This window comes from Pocillopora verrucosa, chromosome 2, assembly GCF_036669915.1.
Source record: "Pocillopora verrucosa isolate sample1 chromosome 2, ASM3666991v2, whole genome shotgun sequence".
In the NCBI taxonomy this organism is placed as follows: domain Eukaryota; kingdom Metazoa; phylum Cnidaria; class Anthozoa; order Scleractinia; family Pocilloporidae; genus Pocillopora; species Pocillopora verrucosa.
Window position 1 is genome coordinate 11,892,221 of NC_089313.1, and position 26,313 is coordinate 11,918,533.

At 36.9% G+C, this 26,313-nt stretch overlaps 3 protein-coding genes and 1 long non-coding RNA gene across 9 annotated transcripts; 1 reads left to right on the plus strand and 3 right to left on the minus strand.

Annotated features, from left to right (window-relative positions):
• Positions 1–113: 113 nt before the first annotated feature.
• Positions 114–7,784, plus strand: LOC131795914 (uncharacterized). 5 transcript variants are annotated; one of them, XR_010716774.1, is made up of 7 exons: positions 2,744–2,981; positions 3,596–3,906; positions 4,044–4,124; positions 4,825–4,907; positions 5,257–5,326; positions 5,658–6,877; positions 7,402–7,784. XR_010716774.1 is itself a non-coding variant. In XM_066162794.1 (6 exons), the coding sequence occupies exons 2-5, from the start codon at positions 3,877–3,879 to the stop codon at positions 5,294–5,296; spliced, it is 234 nt and encodes a 77-aa protein (XP_066018891.1). In that variant the 5' UTR covers positions 114–293; positions 3,596–3,876; the 3' UTR covers positions 5,297–5,326; positions 5,658–7,784. The 5 variants fall into 5 exon arrangements, 2 of the variants coding, with proteins under 2 accessions (XP_066018891.1, XP_058969510.2); XR_010716773.1 differs by having other exon boundaries at positions 5,658–6,266; positions 6,334–7,784; XM_066162794.1 differs by lacking the exon at positions 2,744–2,981 and adding an exon at positions 114–293 and having other exon boundaries at positions 5,658–7,784.
• On the minus strand, positions 573–2,265 carry LOC136279056 (uncharacterized). Its single transcript, XR_010716687.1, has 2 exons — positions 1,716–2,265; positions 573–1,431 (listed from the first exon to the last, which is right to left on the minus strand). It is a non-coding gene; the product is annotated as an uncharacterized lncRNA (long non-coding RNA).
• Positions 7,785–12,877: 5,093 nt separating the features above from the next.
• On the minus strand, positions 12,878–14,301 carry LOC136279238 (kelch repeat and BTB domain-containing protein 8-like). The gene has a single exon (XM_066162842.1). The coding sequence runs from the start codon at positions 14,288–14,290 to the stop codon at positions 12,878–12,880; it is 1,413 nt and encodes a 470-aa protein (XP_066018939.1). The 5' UTR covers positions 14,291–14,301.
• Positions 14,302–17,690: 3,389 nt separating this feature from the next.
• Positions 17,691–24,055, minus strand: LOC131791593 (kelch-like protein 28). Of its 2 annotated transcripts, none has more exons than XM_066162525.1 (3): positions 22,180–24,055; positions 21,449–21,531; positions 17,691–18,622 (listed from the first exon to the last, which is right to left on the minus strand). In XM_066162525.1, exons 1-3 carry the CDS (start codon positions 23,601–23,603, stop codon positions 18,609–18,611), a joined length of 1,521 nt encoding a protein of 506 aa, XP_066018622.1. In that variant the 5' UTR covers positions 23,604–24,055; the 3' UTR covers positions 17,691–18,608. The 2 variants fall into 2 exon arrangements, with proteins under 2 accessions (XP_066018622.1, XP_066018621.1); XM_066162524.1 differs by lacking the exon at positions 17,691–18,622 and adding an exon at positions 19,315–20,910.
• Positions 24,056–26,313: the final 2,258 nt, after the last annotated feature.

Below are 26,313 nucleotides of genomic sequence, written 5' to 3' on the forward strand. Positions count from 1 at the left end.
GCCCTCAAGTATCTATTGATTTCGTCACAAACACGAAAACGAGGTGTAGTCCAAATAACAGACCGCTGGTCACAAAAACTCTCTTATAAAAGCTGTAAGTCACGTGCGAATCTATTGAACTTTTGTTTGACAAATACAACTCTTAAAATCCCGGAATTCATAAACTGCAAAATACGTGAAAGATGATATACAAATTTATCGATCGAGACTCCAGTCTATTCCCCAGTTTTGTGCGTTTCCAGTCATCGTTACAAGGTCATGCAATCCGAGTTGTCACGTAATCTTTTATACGGGTAATTACATTACAAGCTAAAAGAACATCTTTATATAAGGCTATGCATAGGAAATAAATTTCATGAACGAATTTATCTCTTTATGGGATTAAACACGCAGTCTCTTACATGAAGATCGGTCAAGTGAATAAGTCTTAAGGCGGGGGTAAACCTGAAAAAATGCCCATTTTTCACTCATTTTTCACAGCTAGGACTTAATTCAAAACTTAGGCAAACTATATATCCCTGGAAAGCTTATGACTTGAAGATCATGAAAAAAAATATTTCAGACTCAACATGTCAATTGTAATAGGATACCACTCATTTAATTGAGCCACCTGCTGGGTTCTACCAGGGGTTACTTCAGAAAAGATAACTCCTTCTGGAATTAATGAAAAATAACGTTTTTAGTATCAATTCAAAGAAGACATGTTGCTTATTGTTATAAGCAGAGGGATTTCTAATATGTTGAAAACATTTTAAATGATGATCAATTAAATTTGACATGGAAAATCAGAGGGGTGTTTCACTTCATAACTTTAAGTACATACATCATATGGAAAATTGCTCTGCTTATAACACAAAACTTATCAAAAGGAACAAATGCTGAAAATTTCAGATCAATTGGATAAATTGTTGTCAAGATATCCTTTCTGGAAGACAAAATTATTGCGTAATGAGAAAATGGCCTTTAAACTTACAGATAGCAATCAAACTTAATTTTTTACAATATGTAACCACTATAGTGGCCCAAGTGTCCATATTTTGTCCACAGGAGTATCTAAAAGTAATTTAAAAACATCCTGGTTCATAAGTAACTCCTTCAGCTTCTTGAAGGGCTTCCTCTCGACGAGTCCTCAGAAGTCGCTCCCCTTGACGCCATCTCTTTTCCTTCTGCATAACCTGCAAATCGGACTTAGCCTATCTTTTACTGTCTTTTGCATGTGTTGCCACTCTTGTACAAACACCACCAGGGATACAAAGCCTCTCCATGATTTTTAGCCTACTAAAAGACTCGGCGGTTAATGTCATATGATTTCCCTAACTGGGTCACACCACTGGATGGTGGAAGTGGACTGGATTCCTCACAGGAACTACACTGAAGGGAAAACTGTAACCCCCACTCTTGCACTTTTATCTTCCTCAAGAGTTAAGGTGCCTAAAGACAAATCAAGTGAAAATTGTTAGATAAATCGGGCAATTTTGTTATAAGCAAAGTAAAGACCTCAAGTCAGAAATACACATTCTGTGATTTTTCCCCATAATTTTTTGTTTACAGTGTATATGCACAATACCTAAAAATCTTTCTCTTACCCAATCCAAGATTTAATAGATAAATCAGTGTATTTAGCAGGGAAAAACTGGAACTATGGGTCGATATGATATGGGAAATAAGTCATAATCGAGAACAGAGAAAGACAGAGATTTAAAAAAATTTCTCACCTTTCTCACACACGTGTGCCTTTGAGACGGCCGTGGATAAATTTTTCTCATTTATTAATCTAAATCCCTCGCTTTCCTCGGTATTGAAGGTATACTCTTCATCAGAGCTGTCTAAAAGAAGCGGCATATTTCATTTTCTTTCTGGAGGAACCAACGGTTTCTTTAGAGTCCGAGTCAGAGAGCTGATTTTCATCCAGCGAAGTGCTCGGAGTTGAGGCGGCGATTTCGTCAACATCGGGAGCTGTTTCTTCAGACTCTTGTTTTGTTTTCGCCTTCCAGAAAAACTTCTCTTTCTTTTCTTCCTGTAGACAGATCTACTTTTCTTTCCGACCATTTTCGATATAACTTTTCCTTTGATTATAACTTTTCCTTTGATTGCTCCGAGTACACTGAGTGTCACATTCGACAAAAACTGCCTCTAAATCTATCCCATAATGGGTTTGACCCTAGAAAACCCTTCAGATAAGACTACATAAAGTATCTCTCGTTAAATCCTGCCCGTTTGGGAGCTTGGTTGCCAGAATAACACATCATAAACAACTGAAAAATCAAAAAATGCTCTTCTCGTTGCCATGGTAACCACACCATTAACCAGAGCGGGAATTTTGAAATCGCTCAAAAAGGAAAAAATAGTGAAAATAAGTAGAAAATTATTTTTCCACAGCGAAGTTGAATACCCAAAGCTGCAAATTCCGAGGAAAACAAAAAACTCAGTTTTTGAGCAAATTTCAGGTTTACCCCCGCCTTAACTCAGAGACATACGGTCTGTTTATTTGGCCTGCTTGTTTTCGTGTTTCACTTTCTCAGCTGCACTTTGTGAGATTCAGGAGAAACGACAGCTTCTAAACCTACTAACTAATGGGGTCACCTGTCAGTTTCGAACACTTTCTTTGCATCAATATATACCAGTCACGATCACCACCCTTTGCTTGAAAGAAAGCTTCTCTGCGAAAGTGTCAGGGCACGGCGTGAACCCTGGTTACGAGTCAAAACACTGTCTTTACAGGGGAGGGGCAGGGAATAAATTTTAAGTTTAACACATAGCGAAGTTTTTTAACGAATCACAATCGATCGTCTGGTAGACGTTACAAAAGGAGGGTGTTAGAGAGTATTGGACAGAGTATTTCAGTCCAAAAACGTGGAGGAGAACTCTAAGTGATCGATAGAGAGGAAAGCAATCTTCAGCTGCATGTTCATTTCCTTCATACGTCCACTTAAGTATGGCGGCCGTTTCTTTGTCGAATTGCCTGACACTCAATTTGTACGGTGAGGGTCTCATTGTCATAGAAATGCAGTAACCTACCTTTTTTTAAGAAAGAGCGCAGTTGGATTATTTTACATTTTGCAAAGGCGCACTTTTAAGCATATTTTAAACATTCCCCAATTGGGCGAAATTGTTCACGTAATCTGGATGTTAGAGCGGTGGAGGAAAAATGATGATGATGATGATGATAATGACTTGGATCACATGTCAAATGATGTCTAGCAGAGGAGGAATACCACCCCCCCCTTTCCCCACTAATAAAGGGGCACCTAAAATATCCCAAGCCATGCTATATATTGAAAGTGTTACTTGAAATCAATTCAAATCAAAAAACCCAAACTAATGATACATACAACTAACCTTGTCTAAAGTGCACTAGATTCTCCTTAGTTTGAAACCCTGCTTATCAAATCTCTTTGAGTCTACTATGCATGAACCTATGAGGATTTACCAGCTTTTGGTTTGCCAGTCTATATATTGTAACAGAACTCTGAAGAATTAAGATTTAGTGTGTAATCATACATGAACTACTTGAACCTCTAAAGGAATCAAGACTAGGGTAATAGTTTCTACTTTACTTTTCTTAGGTGACTTTATTATTATTTATTACTTTCAGAATGCTGCTCCCAGTTCTAGGGAGTCAAAGAAAATTGATGGACAGCAGGTTGACTGTTACATTGGGAGCATAATAGAAGCAGCCACACCAAGCTTGCGGGACATTGTTGTAAGGGTATCAAGCAGCACTGAACAGTCAGAGAAAGATTTTTGGTAATAGTAGTGCATCATCACTAAATGTCTGTGGAATTTTGACATCATCCTATAATGAAGTGACTCCAAGTGAGAGTCTTACTGCAGTCTGTGAGCCTGAGGGAGGAACTCCAGTTCCAGCTCAGAAATATGAGGCACTTGATGCCCCCAGTCAAGAAGGTAATTACTGCTGTTTCATGAGTATGTTCTATTGCAAGTAGTTCAGCCAAGGACTGCCGTTAGCCTTTTGTATCTCAGGTGGAATATTCTCTCAATCTGTACTTACTTAGGATAGTTAACTTGTTGTCTTACCACAGTCTTTGAGCCTGGAGGAAGAACTCCAGTTCCAGCTCAGAGTTATGAGGCATCACCAGCACTTGATGCTCCTAGTCAAGAAGGTAATTACTGCAGCTGTTTAATGAGTATGCTCTATTGCAAGTAGTTCAGCCAGGGCTGCCATTAGCCTTTTGTATCCCAGGTGGAATATTCTCCCAGTCTTTGAGCCTGAAGGAGGAACTCCAGTTCCAGCTCAGAAATATGAGGCATCACCAGCACTTGATGCCCCCAGTCAAGAAGGTAATTACTGCTGTTTAATCAGTATGCTCTATTGCAATAAGTTCAGCCAAGGGCTGTGGTTAGCCTGTTGTATATTCCAATTGAAATGTTCTCTCAATTTGTACTTATTTAGGATAGTTAACTTTTGTAAAATTTGCCAGTGTTTTAACCCTTTAACTTAAACATCTGAATGTTAATTCTCCCCACTAGCTGCGACTCATTTCCTTGTAAATTAGTTATGAGTATTTGGTGTTAGATCAAGGTAAAAAGTTCTACCAGATAAGTTTGAGTATTCTCACTACCTGTCTGCTGGATAATGTGTGAATATTACAGGGAGAAGTAACATGTTAAATAGGGTTAAGCTGAAGAAAGGGTAATTTGCTATTATTATGCATCTGTAGACTCAGTGTAAACCTCACCATGAGTGAAAATTAGTTGATGTTCTATCATGGGGAATAATCAAAAAATTTTCTGTGAATATTTTCATATCTACTGAACATAAAAATAAACATTCAAATTATCAACCATTTGACCTCTTTATAGTGCCTGTTCAGGAGAGCTCTGACCCCTTTATTGATCAACCTCCCCAGTTCCCATCATCACCTGAGCCCAGTGGAAAGAAGATCGTAAGTAGACAGTTCAATGGAACTTGCATTTGGTATAAAAGAACCTTTGATTCATCTAATGTTTATATATTCACTCAATTATTACATGGCTTTAATTTTCACCTTCATTTGCCAAAGGATGATGTAAGAGTGTCCTTCTGCTAGTGGTGGCTGTTGATTTGCCTTAGGATAACCTAAATTATCGGTGGGCGCATCGACAGTCACCCGAGGCTTATGAGAAGGGAAATGTAAAATATAGAATGAATAATGTGGACAGTTAACCTTTATAGCAATCAAGACAGTGGTTAAGAAGTTCAATCAACATGGGCCGATCATTGATTAATGATGGAATGATTTTATTCTTGAATAGAAATCCTGCTGGTTCAAATGGCGATGAAAGTCTTCAGTAGTTACACCAACAACAGAGGACACTGAGAAAGGTAAATTGTAATGTAACAATCTTTGTGGTGAAAAATTTAAGGCAATAACATTCTATCATGCTCAGGGTTTTTAGTGACAGTAAGCTCTTGTATCTGATGAGTATTTTGCTATGAATGATAGATAATATACCTAAAGGTAAAAGGTTTTTTTTTATATTAACCATTTTGTATTGCATGAGATTTCAACTGCAAGGTCTGTGAAAAGTTGTGTGATTGTCTGGGTTGAGATTATTAATGTATAGTTAGTCTAAAGATTTCTTCTAATTAATGAACTACAGTTGAATTAAAAAGGAAATCTGTCTGTTAAACAAAAATTTTTCAAACCATGTAGACTCGCAGGTTGGAGTACCTTGCATTGCTTTTGAACAATCCCATCTTACCTTGGACAAAAATGAGGTCAGTTCTTTCTTCGCAAAAAATGGTAAGTGATTGAAATCACAAGGGCTTGAGTTTTTAATTCATGTAGTTTAAGAAAATAATTCAATAATAGTATGATCAGGGTTTTTCTGACAGTAAGCTCTTGTATCTGATGAGTATTTTCCTATGAATGATAAATAAATACCTAAAGGTGAAAGGTTTTTTTTTATATTAACCATTTTGTATTGCATGAGATTTCAACTGCAAAGTCCATGAAAAGTAGTGTGATTGTCTGGGTTGAGATAATTAATGTATAATTTGTTTAGGGATTTCTTCTAATTAATGAACTACAGTTGAATTGTAAAAAGGAAATCTGACTGTTAAACAAAAATTTTTCAAACCATGCAGATATACTGGTTCAAGTACTTCAGATTGCTTTTGAACAATCTCATCTTATGAAAAAAGAACCCACATCATATTCATATATGATGTCAGCTCTTTCTTCAAAAAAAGTGGGAAGTGATTGAAATCACAAGGGCTTGAGTTTTTAATTCACGTAGTTTAAGAAAATAAGTCAATTGTGGTATGATAATCTTTTCTGAAAGGAAACATCATTACCTGATTCATCCCAGATCACTGGGATGAATCAGGTAATGATGTTTTCCTTTTGAACACTGGGAAGGTACCTTTGGTATCAAAACTGTTCTGAAGGTCAAAATCAAAGACACTTACTGAGAATCTCTGCTCATAAGTGAGAGTATTTCTGTAATTCTGTGTTAATTAATAAACTATGTTAATGACTATATTATCTAAAAGAAAACTTTTTAAGGTGGTAATATAATTAGATGCATACTCTGCTCAAGATATTTGGAATCCAGTTGAAAGTGCAGTGCAGGTACTTGCATGATTGTTATATACCATTTGATTATTCCCTGTCTTGCAAAATGCAGTGAAATTGAGGTAACTTTTTTGTTTTTTGTAATCCAAGATTTTACATCATGTATTTTCAATCACTATAACTATAATGTGGGTTAATCATCTTTGTTTGATCTCTGAATTCAGAAATATAGAAAAGTACATCTAGAAAAATCTTGTCATTGACAGATTCACTGTTGTTATCCATGGAGAGGATGATGGTGCGAAGCTCTGTTTGATTCATTAGGCGAAAATATTCTATAAACTATTGAAAAATAGGTAAGAGAAGTTTAAACTGATGAAAACATATACTTACTTCAAATATTAGCAACCAAATCAAGAAAGTCAGAAGTCAGATGATAAATTTGGTGAATTATACTTATAATTATCATCTTTTCATTTCATGCATGCTGCCCATGGAAGATTAGTTGTCAAGCTGTTACACAGTGATTGATTTAAGAATCTGTAGTTGACAAATTGTTTGGCCAACAGTAACAAGATCATGTCAGTTTTACCCAATTTATTCCAGCTTTGTCTCTGTTGTGATCATTAGGAAGCACTGAAAGCAAGAGCACTGAAGATACATTGTAGGGGATTTTTTAGGATTTTCAAATTGTAGGGGCTTTTATTAGGATTTTCAAATTTACTAGTATCTTCAAGAAAATAAGTTAGGACTAAGTTTTAGTCTTTTTATCATGGAGGAATGCATAATGTAACTGCCATCAAGATCAATAATTATTGTGTCTCCTAGTGGTTTCATCACAAACTGGCTGCAAAGTACATTGCATGCTTATTTTTTGCAGAGACCCTTGAGGATCTTGTTAAGAAGAGTAGCTTAACAACAGGTCTCTCTTTCTGTAGTATTCATCATTTTATTTAGTACAGAATGTGACAGCAACCAATCACTGTGCATCATGCAAAAAATATTTGCCTAACTTCTTATAATGATATATAGCTAATCATTATAACAAGTTGGGCATATATTTTTTTCATTCTTGTAAACTGAATGTTTAACAGTCTGCTTTGGTGATAATCACTTCTTTCTATAGAAAGAAGTGATTATCATCAAAGCAGACTGTTAAACATGCATACTGCTAGAGTTATGGATAAGAACTTTCAGAAGAAGTTGGGTATATATTATCTCTCAATTTTTGTAAACGTAACATAATCATGAAGGGTCCAATTAAAATGCAAGATAATTACTTCAAATGTTCCCAGAATTCTTTCAAAGATGTATATTCCCTGACCTTGAGGAAATTTTTATATCCCTGAGTTTTCCCTAAACTTGTAGCAACCATGAATAATGCTGTGAAAAAGAGATAAAGCTAAAAGCGTGCACGAAGCATGTTACTTGATGCAAATTATGACTTTGACAGCGACGATTTGAGGAACTTTTAGAGTCAATGTTGTTCATAATTGTGTGGTTTTTCCACAAATTATACATCAAATTGTTCCATATCATTTCATACTTTAAAAACCCTTGCCTCCAGCTACCGTAAAATGTACCGTGAACTGATGAAATAATGCACATGATTAGTGTCCATCATACCTCTTAACCTTCTACACCTTAATATCAGTAAAGGTATTCTCCATACTGTTCCCCATACATCCCGTAAGGTACTGACAAGAAGAATTTGTGTAACAATCAACAGCTTCTTTTGATGCTGATAATTTTCCTTACTCTCATGGCCTTACCATGATTCGCACATTCAATGACGATAATTTGAATAAATTCAACGAGAACCTTTCAAACGCAAAATGGTCCTTATTTCGCCACATGGAAGATCCCAATGAAGCCTATAATGATTTTATTGAAGAATACTCCAGAATCTATAACACCTGTTTCCCTTTAAAGGTTCTCAAAGGTAAGCAGATAAACAAGTTCTTTTCTCCATGGCTTAGCCGTGGACTTCTGAAATCCGTTAACAAGAAGAACAGACTCTACAAAAAGTTCGTCACATCATCTTCCACATCTTCTGCGATGAAGTATAAAGCCTACAAAAACAAACTCACCCATCTTATTCGCATTGCCAAACGTAAATACTACGACTCCAAATTTGAGAATGCCAGAAATGACCTCAAAACAACTTGGAAATTGTTAAATGAAGTTATCAACAAGCGTAAAAGTAAGTCATCTCTTCCCACATCATTCAAATCTGAAGGCAGAACATTAACGGATCCAATCGAGATCGCTGACAGATTCTGTAAATACTTTACAAACATTGGTCCCAACCTAGCTAAATCTATACCCAAGGTGAATCCTTCTTTTCGTTCTTATCTTGGTGATAATATCCGTTCCTCCATAAACTTAAAGCCCACCACAACAAGTGAACTGGAAAGCATTTGTGACATGTTCGCTTCAAAGGCTCCTGGCTATGACAGTATCCCAATGCATGTCATTAAATATTGATTTCACCTTATTTCTGCTCCATTGGCATATATTATCAATCTATCTCTGCTAAAAGGCATTTTCCCGGACAAACATAAAATCGCTAAAATTATTCCCATCTTCGAAGCAGAGGATCCTATAACTTTTTTGTAAACTACAGACCTATTCCTTTGTTGTCTAATTTTTCCAAATTTTTCGAAAAAGTCATGTACAATCGCTTGGTAGAATTTGCCGAAAAACACGATATACTTTACCGCTGTCAGTTTGGATTTCGGAAAAATCACTCGACATCGCACGCACTAATTCATTTGGTAAATAAAATAGCTTCTGCAATCGACCAACACGAAACAACGGTGGATGTTTTCCTAGATCTTTCCAAAGCATTTGACACTCTCGACCATCATATCTTGTTTGCGAAATTGGAGCACTATGGTATCCGTGACGTGACTCTGCAGTGGTTCAAAAGCTATTTTTCTTGCCGCCAGCAATTTGCCCAATTCAATCAAGCTTGCTCTCCTATGCAAACCATCAAGTGTGGTGTCCCTCAAGGTTCGATTTTAGGCCCTCTAATGTTCATTCTATACATAAATGACCTCCCTAATGCCTCTGAATTAGCAGACCCTCTGCTTTTCGCTGATGACACCAGCATCTTTTATTCTCACTCAAACCCAAATTGCTTAGAATCCGTACTTAATGATGAACTCCAAAATATTGATGTCTGACTAAAATGCAATAAGCTCTCAGTTAATATAAGGAAAACTAACTACGTAATTTTTAAACCCAGACAGAAGAAATTTAACTCCAGCATTTCTCTCTCCTTTGGAGGTAAACCCCTACAACAATCTAACGTAACTAAATTCCTTGGGGTCTATATTGATGATCATCTCACTTGGAAACACCATATCAGCTATGTATGTAAACAAATCGCTAAATCAATAGGTATCCCAATGCATGTCTCGCTTTTTCTTATCCTCTACAATCAAGCTCACTTTGTACTACACCTTAATTTATCCTTATATCGTCTATTGTAACTGTGCCTGGTCGTCCACATACGTATCTAACTTAAATAGAATTTACTACTTGCAAAAGCGAGCTGTGCAGGCTATCACCAACTCAGACTATCGAGCCCATTCCGCTCCTTTATTCTCCAAACTAGGAATTTTAGATATTTTCCAAGTCAATACGTTTGAAATCGCTAAATTCATGTTTTATTATAGAAATAACTTATTGCCTCCATTGCTTCTCAATCTTTTTGTAACGAATAGCCAAATTCACAACTATGGTACCAGAACAGCCAGTAATTATCGAACGCATTTGTGCCGTACAAACCTCAAGCAATTTACAATTCTTTACCAAGGTCCTAAAATTTGGAACTCTCTTCCTGTTTCAGTCACTCGTTCGTCAAACCTTCTTAGTTTTAAGACGAAAATGCAAGAGTTTTTACTTAAATAATCCTTGAGTTGGGCTAGCCGCACATTCGCAGCACTTTTTCTTTACTTTATTTATTAATGTAAGTGAGGTGGCTCTCCCATAAGCCCGGTGGCTTCCTGGGTCTCCTCGCCTTCTAGCTATAACCGCTGTAAATAATTTTTTTTTTGTATTATGTAAATAAGGCAAATAAAAATATGATGATGATGATGATAATGATACTGCATGATTCAGGGGTGATATTGTAAAGAGAAATTAGATGCTAGTCACTCTTAGGAGTTAAAGAGTTAATTAAACAAGCACACTGAACTATCTTTTTAATTGTATTTTTCAAAAAAGACAATGCGAGAGAACATTTAAGGAAAGTTTAAAAAAATCGTTTGATAACTTTTTTTTTCTGAGGAATCACTTTAAGACAAAGTCTTATGTTAACATTATCCTTTTTTTCTAAACTAGTTACTATCAATGGTGACTGGAGTTTGTCCTCCCTGCTGGCATTGCATCTGAACAAACAAAAAGCTGTGGTACGTAAGCTGGACATAAAATTTTTTGAACTAAGTTGTTCGGAACATAATCAGAAGGTTTTTTCATTGCTACATTGCAATCCGCAAGTGTCGATTAGGGAAACTGATTTTAACTTTAATTTTATCAAAAACAAGCTGTCCATTCATATAGCACAAGACGTTCCAATGATCTTTGTTTACCCCTTCCTCGAACTAACTGGGGTAAACAAACATTTACCAATCAAGCTGCGAAAGACTGGAACAGTCTTCCAACTGATCTGAAAGAAATACATCTCTTATCTATTTTTAAATCCAAGCTGAAAACTTTTTTAAAAGATTTTGATTAATTTTAAACTTTGATATTTCAATTAGTTATCAATTATAAGATTTTGACTCTTTAAATTTATTTATAAACATTTCATTTTATTTTATTTATTTATTTATTATTATTATCTTTATTATTATCATTATTATTTTATCAACTAAGGTAATTAATTGAATCAATTAGTTAATGAGGGCCCCACTTAAAACTGCTGTGGTGAGTTGGGCTCCCTTGTTAAATATTATTATTATTATTATTATTATTATTGTTATTATTATCATCATCATTATTATAGTACCATGCTAGATACATGGAATCAGAGACCTGGTGTAGACATTGTGCAACAAAAAGTTCTTCAGCATAACCCTTACAACTACATATCCCCTTAGCACATACAGAGTATGTCCATGTTAAAAGAATTCTGTTACAGTGAAGAGTTGTTGCTACCTCTAGCTAAAATTCCATCATACAAAGGCTGCTTATCCAATCTAAGTAAGACTTCCTCAAAGAGGGAAATAATAGATTCAAGCACATTTTTAACAGTCCCATCTATTTTAATTACAGGTCTTGAGTTCTTTCAACTATAAATACAGCTTTCACACTTTCCAAGAAAGCTTAAGTTCCCTGTCAAAGACTTCTAAAGTAGCTATGTATTCTGATAATTGCATGAAAACACCCACAGTACCATCCCGGGAAAATTTGTCTCGCTGGTCAGTGTAATTTTTTTAGTAATAGATTTTATCAAATGATTTTTATGCACCTCATGTGCCACCTTCTTTTGTCCTTGACACATTTTAACACCATCTGTGATCTATTACTGAACAGATAAACAGAAGAAGAACTCTGACTTACTACCCCTAGCGCAAAGTCCATGACACAAAGGCTGAATTTGACTTATGAACTTATACCAAGGCCTGTATTGCAAAACCCAAATGAATGTTTGCTTCCACTAGGAAAACAACCCAAACATTGTCAAGGGGCTAGCTTTTGACTTAAGCTCTGAACTTATCATCAATAGAAAATTATTTGAAAAATCATTGTGATAATCATAATTTGGTAGAACACAAACAAACAGAATTTGACTTTTAAGGTCCTGAATACACAAAATTTCTATCACAAAATGTCGGTTCTCAACATTCACAAAGTATTTTTCATTGCGATTGACGAAGGGCTAACGCTCGAAACGTCAGCTTTTTTACCCTTTACAGTGGCTAATTTACGTTTTCAACTCAGTTGTTAACACTAAATTACCTGCATTTAGGACAGTTTTCCCGGCGGGAAAAAAAAACTCAAAGAAGCTTCTTGTATCTGTTTCTATGTGTTACCTGAGGCATTTAGACGGTATTCCGAAAAAGTGACCTTTTAGCCATCAGTTCGTCAGTTACCCTTTAATGGCCACACTTTGTATCATGTAACCAATCACATATAAAGTGCACAAATTGATATTGAATCTCTTCTCTCGAATCAGTGCTTAATTTGGTGGGCAGATAAGTTATTACAATGAAAAATGGAAAATAAATTCATTTTGTATTCAGTCAGGTAACAACAGAAAACATTATGGTATATGTTCTAAATTAATTCGTCCATTTTTAGAATCACAGTAAAAATCACGAGGCTACTTAAAAGATATATTGTCATCAAAATGCCCTCCATGCAAAATGAAGTCTGGTGATACCTTCTTCACCCTGTGAGTAAACAACAGCAGCACTAATTCCGGCCAGGAAACCGTACGACCCTGGTGGAGTCTCAGTGTAGAATCCTCCACCATCCCCTCCATAAGGACCATAACATTTAGGATCACCATTTTCATCTTTCTTGTTAGTGTAAAAGGAGAGGCGGTCAATCATCCATCCAGAATTAACATCAACTTTGACGATCCTTTCATTTTTTTCCAAGTGAAATTCATGGTGTTCGGACAGATCAGAGTCACTTCCCATCATAATCTCTCGGTCACCATCATGATTAAAAAAAATCTTCAGCCCTCCCAGGACAGGCGTCCCATACCAGCGTCGAATCCAAAGTTTCATTACCTTTATGAAGACGTCACTGCCAAGATCTTCAACAGCCTCTTTGTTGTTGTGATGTGATGTTTCAGGATGTACGTAGCCACCAGTGGCAAAGGAACACCCCCAACTGACGGTAGGTTTGGCAAACGCCCGAGTGGTCGCCCATATTTCATCGGCTGAATCTTTCTCGGGGGAATCAGTTTTTAGCTTCCGAGCCTTTGAAATGCTTCCTCTGCTGGAGTCTGCAATAAGTTTATGTTCTGAGATTTCTTCCAGATAAGACTCTGATAAAGTTGGGAGTCGTACCAAGGATAACAATTCTGGAAAATGTCTTTTTCGGTTGTCGATATCATGCTCAACATACTTGAAAACAGCTTCCAACACGACCTTTTCCCTTTCCTCTTTGGACGGAATCAGGCTCTCGATAACCACGCAAATACCTTCATCAGCAAGAATCTCTTTCAGGAAACCAATTGGAAGCGACAAAAACTCTTCCATCCGAGTGACTTTGGTAAAATGCAACAAAAAGTGCTTTTTAGCCTCCTTCATTAGCTGTTCCAGCGCAAACAAATCAGCAAGCTGCCAGATGCTAGGACAAGTTTTATCATTAATTGCACCTTTCAGAAAATCTCCGCACGATTCCTTGACAAACTCCACCTGCAAATAATTGGATACCTCGAGCAAAGTTTGCACATTGTCTTTGCTGATGTCAATTTTGCCCGAATATGCGAATTCGATCAAATCGCTGACAGCATTCTCGTCAAAGCCAAGAACTTCTATCTCTTTTTTCTCTCCATCGGCCCAGTTTTTCCCGAACAAGGCTTCAAAGTAAGGACTAAAAGAGGCCAGAACGACACGATGAACTGAAAGCCGTCGGTCTTCACTAATCTTTAAAGTGACATCAGAATATCTGCCATCTTTGTACATGGTCAAAAGCCCCTTCAGCAGACTACAGCCGTGGCTTGGATCGTTTGCATGTAAGGTTTCCAACTCCGTCGAAAAATACCTTTCCAGAGAAGGTAAACCTCTTTTCATTGCGGCCATTTTGAAGATTTTCCGAGAAGAGAAAAGTTTAAATGTTCGGTTTCGCTAACGTGGTCTGCAAAGTCTTTAGATTTTAGTTGACAGAGGAAGTCGGGGTGACTAGTTACCAGATGTCACACTCGGGTGGAATACATGGTCAAAAGTCCCTTCAGCAGTTTGGAACCATGGCTGTAATCTTTTGCGTTAAAATTTCCAGATTAATATTCGTCGAAAGAGAGCTGACAAAAGAAGAAGTTCACAATCTCTTGGCAGTGGCCATGTAGACGATTTTTATACCAAGGGAAATCCTGATCTTTCGGTTTAATCACGTTGCTTGCAATCAATCAAAAGCAGTATATTTTACCTTCATTTTCGAAGCTGAGTATAGCTTTGTTTCTTTATTAATACATCTGGAGAGGACCAAAATACCTCAGTTCGCTTGGTGGTCATGGTAATTGGCACTATCAGTCCAGGGCCGGAATGAATCTGCTACAATCAAAACTAGATAATTTTATATAGCTGCCAGAGCTGATGTAGCTGTGAGAACTGAATGTCATTATTTTTGTCCAGTTGCTTTGTAAAAATCATTACGCTATTCAGAACCGTCAAGTTTTTGTTTCGACGCGTGATTCCCGATTCAAACTTCAACGTAGCCAAGCACTGAGAAGACAAGCTCGAAAACCCGTCTTACTTACAGTTACTTACTTGCATACCGGGTGAAAATGTTTACACGTGCACAAACTGATCTTATAATGAGAGAAATTTCTCTATTTGTGTGGAATATCAAATAAAGCTTAGTTTGACAATATGTGCCGAAACTGAAAAATTCTGAAAATGAATTTGTTTTCCGTGTTTCAGACTCTAAAACAAGACTAATTCCATATCAAGTTTCGATAACACTTTTTTTTAGATTGCTGAATTATAACGTCTAAAACTGACAGTCGTGTGATGTCTCGAGCCATTTGCCACTGCATGTTTTAATTTATTTCTCCACATCATTAAGTCAACGCGCATTCATAGTAATACTGAGAAAAGGGAAAAAGAAAACAGCAAAGCCAAATGAGTAACTAGTTGAGTCGAGCCATGATGAAAAGACAACAATTCATCACATGTATCTCTTGGTAATCCAGCGTTCATGAGAATATTCTTAATGCCAGAAGAGAACAAGTTATTTGTGTTCCCAGAAAGACTACTTGGGTTGTCGTGTTGTTCGTGAACTTTCTTTCCTCCAACCTTGAACATTGACAATGATTCCCTGTGTAGCTCCATCCTAACTATCATGACCTCAAGCTTATAACTTGTGTTGAATTTTATCAATTTTTTTGAGTACACCTTCGCCACTGACTTCCGCTCCTGATTTTATTGCAAAGAGAAGCGTTTGTCTGAGAAAAACAAGCACCTCTCTCTACTTTTTGGGTCACAATCCGACAGCTAAATGATTAAAAGAATCGTAAAGGAAAAATGAAAAATACCAAATAAGACAAAATTCATAAAGAAGACCTTTCTTTAAAAATATAATCCCCTCCTAGCAAGTTAGCTTTGAATGGCCGAGGACGATTTGGACGCTTACTAAAGCCATCCATGTCAGTTAACGCAAGTTCAATCTCTTGGAAACTGCGCATGACCAGTGAGATAACCGGCTTAACTAACTACCGGCGTAATGAACACGAAATGGAAGCAGAATATGCAAACACACCTATGTAAACATTGGACCACCCGGCCGGCAAGTGATGAACAACGACGTCATCACTGATCTACAGGGACACTACCCACCCAGGAATTCGAATGAAATAAGTCAAACTTACACTTTTATACATTTTCATCACCTTTCTGATTGATATTGTATTGATATTGCTTGGAGAAATTCGGTCTTGATCACTCGTGGGAGTTAAAGGGTTAATGAATGATTCAGCAGTTTTACTGTTAGTAGGGGCAAATTAGATACAAGTCACTCTTAGGAAAGAGTCAAAGTACTTCTCAGAAAATCTAACCGTGCTGATTATAGCCATTCCTAGATGTCACCAATTCATACGTCAATACTTTCACCGACTAGCGCAACCGTCTGGCTTCGTTAACCGGCGAAAACATGCATCAGCATCTAATTTCTCATCACAATTATTACCCCTGAATCACACATTTAAGTCACGAGAACAAAGGAAATGATCACCGACTAAAGAAACTCTTGATCGGTAAACAAATTCTCCATGCCTGTACTGTACTGTGCATAAACCTCACATAAACCAATAAATAAGCAAATAAGCGCGTGCATTCTTAAAACACGTTGTTTTTCAACAAATGAAAAAGAGGTACCATGGTCTTTAGCTCTTGAAAGAGCACGGTACCTCTTAACCTTTTATACCCTAATATCAGTTAAGGTATTTCCCATACTGTTCCCTAAACATTTCCTAAGGTACTGACAAGGAGATTTTGTGTAACAATCAACAGCCTCTTTTGATGCTGATAATTTTCGTTAGTCTCATGACCTTACTGCATGATTCAGGGGTGATATTGTAAGGAGAAATTAGATGCTAGTCACTCTTAGGAGTTAAAGAGTTAATTAAACAATCACACTGAACTATCTCTTTTATTGTATTTATTTATTGTATAAAACAAACAATGAGAGGGAACATTTAAGGAAAGTTTAAAAAAATTGTTTGATAACTTTTTTTTTCTGAGGAATCACTTGTCTTATGTTAACCATTATCCGTTTTTTCTAAACTAGATAATCTATGGTAATAATAACAATAATAATAATAATAATAATAATAATAATAATAGGCTTTATTTAGAGAGGGTAACAAACACTTAACAGTAGCCCAAAGACACTGATGACTCTGTGGCCCTCAAACAATTACAAAATATAGATGCTACAACTAATAACAATAGTATATACCATATTTAAAAGATAAAATGTAAGAAATAATTCATATATACAAAATTACGGTCTAAGGCACATTGCAGCCTTTTGTTCAGCTAGAAAGGATTTAAAAACATGGTGCTTAAAACTTGCTAGCGAGCCATTATTTCTTATATTAGCATTCATACAATTCCTGTCCTTTATAGTCCTAATAGTGAAAGTATGACCTCCTTCTGATTTTCGTTTATCCTTAGGGCACATCAGACTTATATTTGAATGTCTAGTGGCTTGATTATGAATTTCTGAATTTCTAACTACCGGTTATAAATTATTTAAATAACTAGGCATAATATAGTTGTGTTATGGTGACAGGAGAGTTTGTTCTCCCTGTTGGCATTGCATCGGAACTCAAACAAAAAGCTGTGCTATGTAAGCTGGACATAAAATTTTCTGGATTCAGTTGTTCCAAACATGATTAGTACCATGCTGGATACATGGAATCAGAGACCTGGTGTAGACATTGTGCAACAAAAAGTTCTTCAGCATAACCATTACAACCACATCTCCCATTATCACTCACATAGTATGTCCATTTTATAAGAATTCTGTTACAGTGAAGAGTTGTTGCTACCTCTAGCTAAAGTTCCATCATACAAAGGCTGCTTATCCAATTTAAGTAAGACTTCCCCAAAGTGGGAAATAATAGATTCAAGCACATTTTTAACTGTCCCATCTACTTTAACCTACAGGTCTTGAGTTCTTTCAACTATAAATACAGCTTTCACACTTTCCCAAGAAAGCTTAAGTTCCCTGTCAGAGATTTCTGAAGTAGCTATATATTCTGATAATTGCATGAAAACACCTACAGTCCCTGCCTGGGAAAATTTGTCTGGCCTCTCGGTTAATAATTTTAATGACAGATTTTATCAATTATTTTTATGCACCTCATGTGCCACTTTTCTTGTCCTTGACAAATTTTGACACCATCTGTGATCTATTACTGAACAGTTAAACAAAAGAAAAACTTTGACTTGCAACCCCTAGCACAAGGTCTATCACACAAAGGCTGAACTTGACTTATGAACTTATAACAAGGCCTGCATCCCAAAGCCCAAATGAATGTTTGCTTCCACCAGAAAAACAATCCAAACATCATGAAGGGGCCAACTTTTGACTCAAGCTCTGAACCTATCATTGACAGAAAATTATTTGAAAAATCACTGTGATCATGATAATTTTATAGAACACAAATTTGACTTTTAAGGTCCTGAATATACAAAATTTGTAACACAAAATGTTGGTTCCCAACATTTACAAAGTATTTTTAAGAAAAAGTTCTGTGATGACTGCCCTCCAATACATAACTGGCAAAAATAGTTTTGTATTTCTGGCCATAATTATATTTAAACTAGTTTCAGTGGATCCATTGGTTACATTGTCCTTAAAAAGTCCTTCGCAAGTACCACATACTCAAACAACACATTAAGTCTTTCTACCTAGAAAAAAGAAATAACAAAAACACATAATTAATACTTAATGCATTTCTAAAAGTTCTGGTGCAGCAGCTGAGAGGTAAAGCATATGAAGTGAGCTTAGGTGTTTGACAATTTTTAATCATGAAGGGTCTGGCAACCACTCCCCCCTTCACTCCTCAGATCTAAATTTCAATTCTCCACACTCTCTGCCCTACATTTCAAAACATTTTCACTCAGAGAATTTAGTGTCAAATCAGAGGGTGTCTGCTACTCAACATGTTTCTTTCTTCTCAACAACCTTTTGCCTGAAACTTCATTGGAACTGTTAGGAGAAATTCAAATTTGGTCATCACTGGGAGTGAAAGGGTTAAGTACAAAAGAACAATCAGTGATATGACTAAATACAAGCTATACAGGCATGATAAGTCATTTCAGGTGATTCCTTAGAATTGCATTACCCATCAAGCCAGTTATTTGATGCAAATTATGACCTTGACATAGATGATTTGAGAAATCTTTCAAGTCAATGTTGTTTAAAATCGTGATTTTTCCACAAATTATATATCGAATTGTTCTCTATCATTCCATACTTTAAAAACCCTTGCTTCCAACTTCTGCAAAATGAACTATGCCCTCTTAATAAAACAAGCACGGCAAACTATCTTTTTTATTGTAAATTTTCAAGCCAATGGTAAAGAACATTTAAGGAGAGTATAAATAAATTGTTTGATAACTTATTTTTTGTGAGATCACTTTAACCCTGGTGGAAGCAAACATTTCATACTTTAAAAACCCTTGCTTCCACCTTCTGCCGAATGAACTATGCCCTCTTAATAAAACAAGCACGGCAAACTATCTTTTTTATTGTAAATTTTCAAGTCAGTGGTAAAGAACATTTAAGGAGAGTATAAAACAATTGTTCGCTAACTTTTTAACTTGTGAATTGCACGCATGCGCAAGAGTGAGTTGTAGATATGATGTGGAGAATACCACTCGCTCGCTTGCTTGATTGGTCGATTCCTGTAAACTTTTTTTTGATTTTAGGCTTTTGAGTTCATTTGATAGTTTTTGGTGAGTAATAAACAAACAAAATGGCAACCTTTGTTGCTAAGAATAGTGGTGCGGTGAAAAAGAAGTCAGTGATAATCTTAAAAGAGTTAATTTTTTTCGTTTTAGTTTCAACAAGCAGCGCCAGCGACTGGCAGGGGTGCGAGGATTTGCACTGAATTAAGAGAACAACCTTCGTTTTTCATAAAATTGCAATTTACAATTCTTGAACTTGAAAACAATCTGAAGATTCATTAAAAATATCACTTACTCCAGGTGTTCAAAAGCTTTTTCTGTTATGGCGTGAAATTGGGGACAAAATCGATCATTACATTTCATATCATGTGTTTTTCTGTGTGAAGCAACAAAAGGTGCCAGCGACTGATGAAATTACAGGTTAACACGAAAATCAAATAACACATAAAAAAAACTCATTCCCGTTTGTCCCATATGATAAAGAGGGAATCATTAACGTTTTCATTAAGACAATATTGCCTTGACTTTCCAATATTTACAATGATAGACAGTAAATTTCACTTTTCACCCACATTTACTTCCAACATTTTCTTGAACCAGAAACAAAAATGATGTATGTTTAAAACACATGACATCATCCACCCTTGTCAAATGTAATAGCATGATCATTTCAGTTGTAATGCCTTCTTATCCCAACATTACTTTGTTTCTTTGCTACATTAGTGAACACTGGACTACTGCTCGTACTTTAAATAAGACAATCAATCACAAAATTCCTTTAACCTGATAACATTGAACATAATCCAAAAAATCATGTAAGTCATCTGCCAATTCATGAGTTTGCTCACAGAGCACTTTGATTTTTCTGAGGAATCACTTTGAGACAAAGACATTATCCTTTTTTCTAAACTAGTTACTATCAATGGTAACTGGAGAGTTTGTTCTCCCTGTTGGCATTGCATCAGAACACAAACAAAAAGCTGTGGTATGCAAGCTGGACATAAAATTTTCTGGATTAGGTTGTTCCAAACATGATCAGTATAGGCCAGGTGAGATCAGTCCCAAACAAAATTCTGCTTGCTATTTCAAGGCACTGTCAAACAGTCTGGTAATCAAAATTAAGGGTCTGCCAGTTATTGTTAAGACATTTAAGCACCAAATTCTTCTGCCTTATCAAACTGTTCCACTGTAACATCCTCCAAATTTTTATTTTTGACCACATTTACTTTTTGGCTAAGATGTTTTCTTTCTTCCTTCACACTGATTGGCAGTTTCCACAATGACACCTTGAAATAAAATCAGTAGCAATTTTTTTCACGATGTTGAATAGAAGAATAGAGAGCGCAACTTGTATGATTGGTTTCACCAAAAGGAACAGTTATGAACTCTATAACTGTCACAAACGTGCGAGATAACTCAAACTTTAGGTGACAAACAAGGTGCAAAGACCACAATTAAACAATAAGTTAATATTAAGAGGATGTTCAATTCTACATATGCCGATGCTATTTTCTGCTGCATCGTGTTTTAAAGTAAAAGCCGAGAAATCTTAACTCGTTCGCCAAATTCAACACAGGAGAACTTAAAACAGATTCAATCGCGTGGAAACGTGTACAATCCATCCAATTCACCTCAAAAAGCGTGTATGTTTATCTTTCAGTCAGTGAAACCTTAGCTTCGGAAAGTGCGTGCGTGTAGCATAAAAACTCTTCGCTCCCATGGTATTCAAGAGTCTGCACAATTGGTTTTCTTTACTAGATCGCTCCTATATTTAATAAGCGAGTGATTTTCAGATACTTTATTTACAAGCGTAAATGCACTCACCATTCTCGCTTTCTTGATCCAGGCGGCCGCGGCGCACGGCCAATGATCCTCTTCTGACTCTCGCGCTCTCTTCTAAGTACGTCCTGAGAATGGAAATCGCGACAGCCTGATTTTACTAACAAGTTCATAAACCCTTTCATTATGTTCACCTTCCATCGAGGCCTTAAAATCCAAATACTCAGACCCCGGAATCGAACTGCTTTCAAACTAGTTACTATCCGCCATATTTAATTTGCTAAAGAACACACGTGTGACGTATAGGGTCATATGATCAAAATCGAAGCGATTGCGGCTAAGCTGGATTTTGGGACAGTTTTCCCGCCGGAAAAAAAAACTCAAAGAAGCTTCTTGTATCTGTTTCTATGTGATACCTGAAGCATTTAGACGGTATTCCCAAAAGGTGACCTTTTAGCCGTCAGTTACCCTTTAATGGCCACACTTTGTATCATGTAACCAATCACATATAAAGTACACAAATTGATGTTGGATCAGCTCTCTAGAAGCAGTGCTTACTTTAATGGACAGAAAAGTTATCATAATGAAAAATGGAAAATAAATTCATTTTGTATTCAAAGTCAGGTAACAACAGGAAAAATCATGGCAAATGTTTAAATTAAATTGTCTATTTTTAGAATTACTGTAAAAAACACGAGGCTACTTTAATGATATGTTGTTATTAGTTTTTAAATATGTGTAATTTTTCTTCAGATAATAGTTGTTGTATACATTACCCATTTGGCTCTGGGTCACCAGGAAGTACATATGTCCTCCAAGCAAACTGAAGTCTGTCGATACCTTCACCCCGTGAGTCAGTAGCACTAATTCCGGCTAGGAAACCGTACGACTCTGGTGGAGTCTCAGTGTACAATCCTCCACCATTCCCTCCATAAGGACCATAACATTTAGGGTCACCATTTTCATCTTTCTTGTTGGTGTAAAAGGAGAGGCGGTCAATCATACATCCGGAATTAACATCAACTTTGACGATCCTTTCATTTTTTTCCAAGTGAAATTCATGGTGTTCGGACTGATCAGAGTCACTTCCCATCATAATCTCTTGGTCACCATCATGATTATAAAAAATCTTCAGCCCTCCCAGGATAGGTGTCCCATGCCCACACCAGCGTCGAATCCAAAGTTTCATTCCCTTTATGAAGACGTCACTGCCAAGATCTTCAGCAGCCTCTTTGTTGTTGTGATGAGGTGTTTCAGGATGTACGTTGCCACCATAAGCAAAGGAACGCCCCCAACTGACAGCAGGTTTGGCAAACGCCCGAGTGGTCGCCCACATTTCATCGGCTGAATCTTTCTCGGGGGAATCAATTTTCAACTTCCGAGCCTTTGAAATGATTCCTCTGCTGGAGTCTGTAATAAGTTTGTGTTCCGAGATTTCTTCCAGATAAGACTCTGATAAAGTTGGGAGTCGTACCAAGAATAACAATTCGGTAAAATGCCTTTTTCGGTTGTCGATATCATGCTCAACATACTTCAAAACGGCCTCCAGCACGACCTTTTCCCTTTCCTCTTGGGACGGAATCAGGCTCTCGATAACCACACAGATACCTTCGTCAGCAAGAACCTCTTTCAGGGAACCAATTGGAAGCTGCAAAAACTCTTCCATCCGAGTGACTTCAGTGAAATGCAGCAAAAAGTGCTTTTTAGCCTCCTTCATTAGCTGTTCCAGCGCAAACAAATCAGCAAGCTGCCAGATGCTAGGACAAGTTTTATCATTAATTGCATCTTTCAGAAAATCTCCGCACGATTTCTTGACAAACTCCACCTGCAAATAATTGGATGCCTCGAGCAAAGTTTGCACATTGTCTTTGCTGATGTCAATTTCGCCCGAATATGCGAATTCGATCAATTCGCTGACAGCATTCTCGTCAAAGCCAAGAACTTCTATCTCTTTTTTTTCTCCATCGTCCCAGTTTTTCCCGAACAAGGCTTCAAAGTAAGGACTAAAAGAGGCCAGAACAACACGATGAACTGAAAGCCGTCGGTCTTCACTTATCTTCAAAGTGACATCAGAATATCTGCCATTTTTGTACATGGTCAGAAGATTACAGCCGTGGCTTGGATCGTTTGCATGTAAAGTTTCCATATCCGTCGAAAAATACCTTTCCAGAGAAGGTAAACCTCTTTTCATTGCGGCCATTTTGAAGATTTTCCGAGCAGGGAAAAGTATAGATGTTCGGTGTCGCTAACGTAGTCTGCAAAGTCTTTAGATTTCAGTCGAAAGCGGAAGTCGGGGTGACTAGTTACCAGATCTCACACTCAGGTGGAATACATTCCGCTCGGGTGAAATACATGGTCAAAAGTCCCTTCAGCAGTTTGGAACCATGGCTTGAATCATTTGCATTAAATTTCCCACATTAATATTCGTCGAAAGAGAGCTGACAAAAGAAGAAGTTCACAATCTCTTGGCAGTGGCCATGTAGACGATTTTTATGCCAAGGGAAATCCTGATCTTTCGGTTTAATCACGTTGCTTGCAACCAATCAAAAGCAATATATTTTACCTTCATTTTCGAAGCTGAGTATAGCTTTGTTTCTTTATTAATACATCTGGAGAGGACCAAATACCTCAGTTCGATTGGTGGTCGTGGTAATTGGCACTATCAGTCCAGGGCCGGAATGAATCTGCTACAATCAAAACTAGAAAATTTTATATAGCTACCAGAGCTGATGTAGCTATGAGAACTGAATGTCATTATTTTTGTCTAGTTGCTTTGTAAAAATCATTACGCTATTCAGAACCGTCAAGGTTTTGTTTCGACGCGTGATTCCCGATTCAAACTTCAACGTAGCCAAGCACCGAGAGGACAAGCTCGAAAACCCGTCTTACGTACATTTACTTACTTGGATACTGGGTGAAAATGTTTACATGTGCACAAACTGATCTGATTACTGAAAGAAATTTCTCTATTTGTATGGAACATCAAGTAAAGCTTAGTTTGACAATATGTGCCGAAACTGAAAAATTCTGAAAATGAATTTGTTTTCCGTGTCTAATGCGCTAATTCCATATCAAGTTTCGATAACACTTTTTTTTTTAATTGCTGACTTATAACGTCTAAAACTGACAGTCGTGTGATGTCTCGAGCCATTTGCATGTTTTAATTTATTTCTCCACATCTTTAAGTCAACGTGTATTCATAGTAATACTGAGAAAAGGAAAAAAGAAAACAGCAAAGCCAAATGAGTAACTAGTTGAGTCGAGCCATGATGAAAAGTACACCTTCGCCACTGATTTCCGCTCCTGATTTTATTGCAAAGAGAAGCGTTTGTCTGAGAAAAACAAGCACCTCTCTCTCTACTTTTTGAGCCACAATCCGACACCTAAATGATTAAAAGAATCGTAAAGGAAAAAGGAAAAATACCAAATAAGACAAAATTCATAAAGAAGACCTTTCTTTAAAAATACAATCCCTCCTAGCAAGTTAGCTTTGAATGGTCGAAGACGATTTGGACGCTTACTAAAGCCATCCTTGTCAGTTAACGCAAGTTCAATCTCTTGGAAACTGCGCATGACCAGTGAGATAACCGGTTTAACTAACTACCGGCGTAATAAACACGAAATGGAAGCAGAATATGCAAACACACCTAGATAAACATTGGACCACCCGGCCGGCAAGTGATGAACAACTACGTCACTCGCCGCTGAACAACGACGTCATCACTGATCTACAGGGACACTACCCACCCAGGAAATTCGAATGAAATAAAGTCAAACTCACACTTTTATACATTCTCATCACCTGTCTGATTGATTTTGTATTGATATTGTAAAGAGAAATTCTGTCTTGGTCACTCATGGGAGTTAAAGAGTTAATGAATGATTCAGCAGTTTTACTGTTAGTAAGGGCAAATTAGATACAAGTCACTCTTAGGAAAGAGTCAAAGTGCTTCTCAGAAAAACTAAGCATGCTGATTATAGCCATTCCAAGATGTCACCAATTCATACGTCAATACTTTCACCGACTAGCGCAACCGTCTGTCTTCGTTAGCCGGCGAAAACATGCATCAGCATCTAATTTCTCATCACAATTATTACCCCTGAATCACACATTAGAGTCGCGAGAATAAGGAAATGATCATCATCCAAAGAAGTTATTGATTATTAAACAAATTCTCCTTGCCAGCACTTTAGGAAATGTATAGAAAATAGTATGGAGATTATGCTTACTGATGTTAAAGTGGAAAGGGTTAAGAAATTATAAGAAGATTATTTGGGTCGCAAACCATCCAGATTTAAAGCAATAACAACAAAATATATCCTGTTGACGAGAATACCCTCAAAATAGTCGAAGAATGAGCAAAATAAATTCAATAGGAAAGAAAGTATATCATCTTTTTCTTCTCAGAAAAAGTTGCAGAGATTATAAACGTTACAAGTGCGAGGATGCAGAATATAACATCCGAGGTGGACAAGAAGGATTGTCAAACTCTGGTGGATTAAATAAAATTCAAAATTCACCTTCGATGTCTTTTAAAAATTACGAATTATGTCGTAAAAGTACAGTTAAATAACTGGTCGTGACTTCTGAACTGAAACTGACCAAAAATGATCGTTTGGCTAGCCTATGCGAGGATATCCACAGTCAGTGGAAAGGAGCAGCAGCGCGGAAACTACGCTAGTCGGGGAAGAGAGGGGAAAGCAGAATGAAACGAGGAAATCGTTTCACAGTCGCTTCTCTGAAAACTGCCATAGTCTTTGGCGCTACCACGCTTTTCACCCATCGCCATGCTGAGAGCCTGAAACAACTTACAGTCTGACTTGTATAGGATCATACTAGCGCGCGCGCGCTCTCTCTCTTTTCCAGTTTTTTTTTTTTAAGACTTTCATTCGATAAAACTCTTTTCCAC

What these genes read in the sequence shown, in the direction of transcription:
- LOC131795914 (XM_066162794.1), top strand. Translation starts at nt 3,877, where the DNA reads ATGAGGCACTTGATGCCCCCAGTCAAGAAG. An exon ending in TGATGCTCCTAGTCAAGAAG is followed by an intron (nt 4,125 to 4,824) that starts GTAATTACTGCA and finishes ACCTCTTTATAG; the next exon opens with TGCCTGTTCAGGAGAGCTCT. An exon ending in AGCCCAGTGGAAAGAAGATC is followed by an intron (nt 4,908 to 5,256) that starts GTAAGTAGACAG and finishes ATTCTTGAATAG; the next exon opens with AAATCCTGCTGGTTCAAATG.
- LOC136279238 (XM_066162842.1), bottom strand. Translation starts at nt 14,290, where the DNA reads ATGGCCGCAATGAAAAGAGGTTTACCTTCTCTGGAAAGGTATTTTTCG.
- LOC131791593 (XM_066162524.1), bottom strand. Translation starts at nt 23,603, where the DNA reads ATGGCCGCAATGAAAAGAGGTTTACCTTCTCTGGAAAGGTATTTTTCG. An exon ending in GGTGACCCAGAGCCAAATGG is followed by an intron (nt 21,532 to 22,179) that starts GTAATGTATACA and finishes TTCCATTCTCAG; the next exon opens with GACGTACTTAGAAGAGAGCG. An exon ending in GGATCAAGAAAGCGAGAATG is followed by an intron (nt 20,911 to 21,448) that starts GTGAGTGCATTT and finishes TTTTATTTCAAG; the next exon opens with GTGTCATTGTGGAAACTGCC.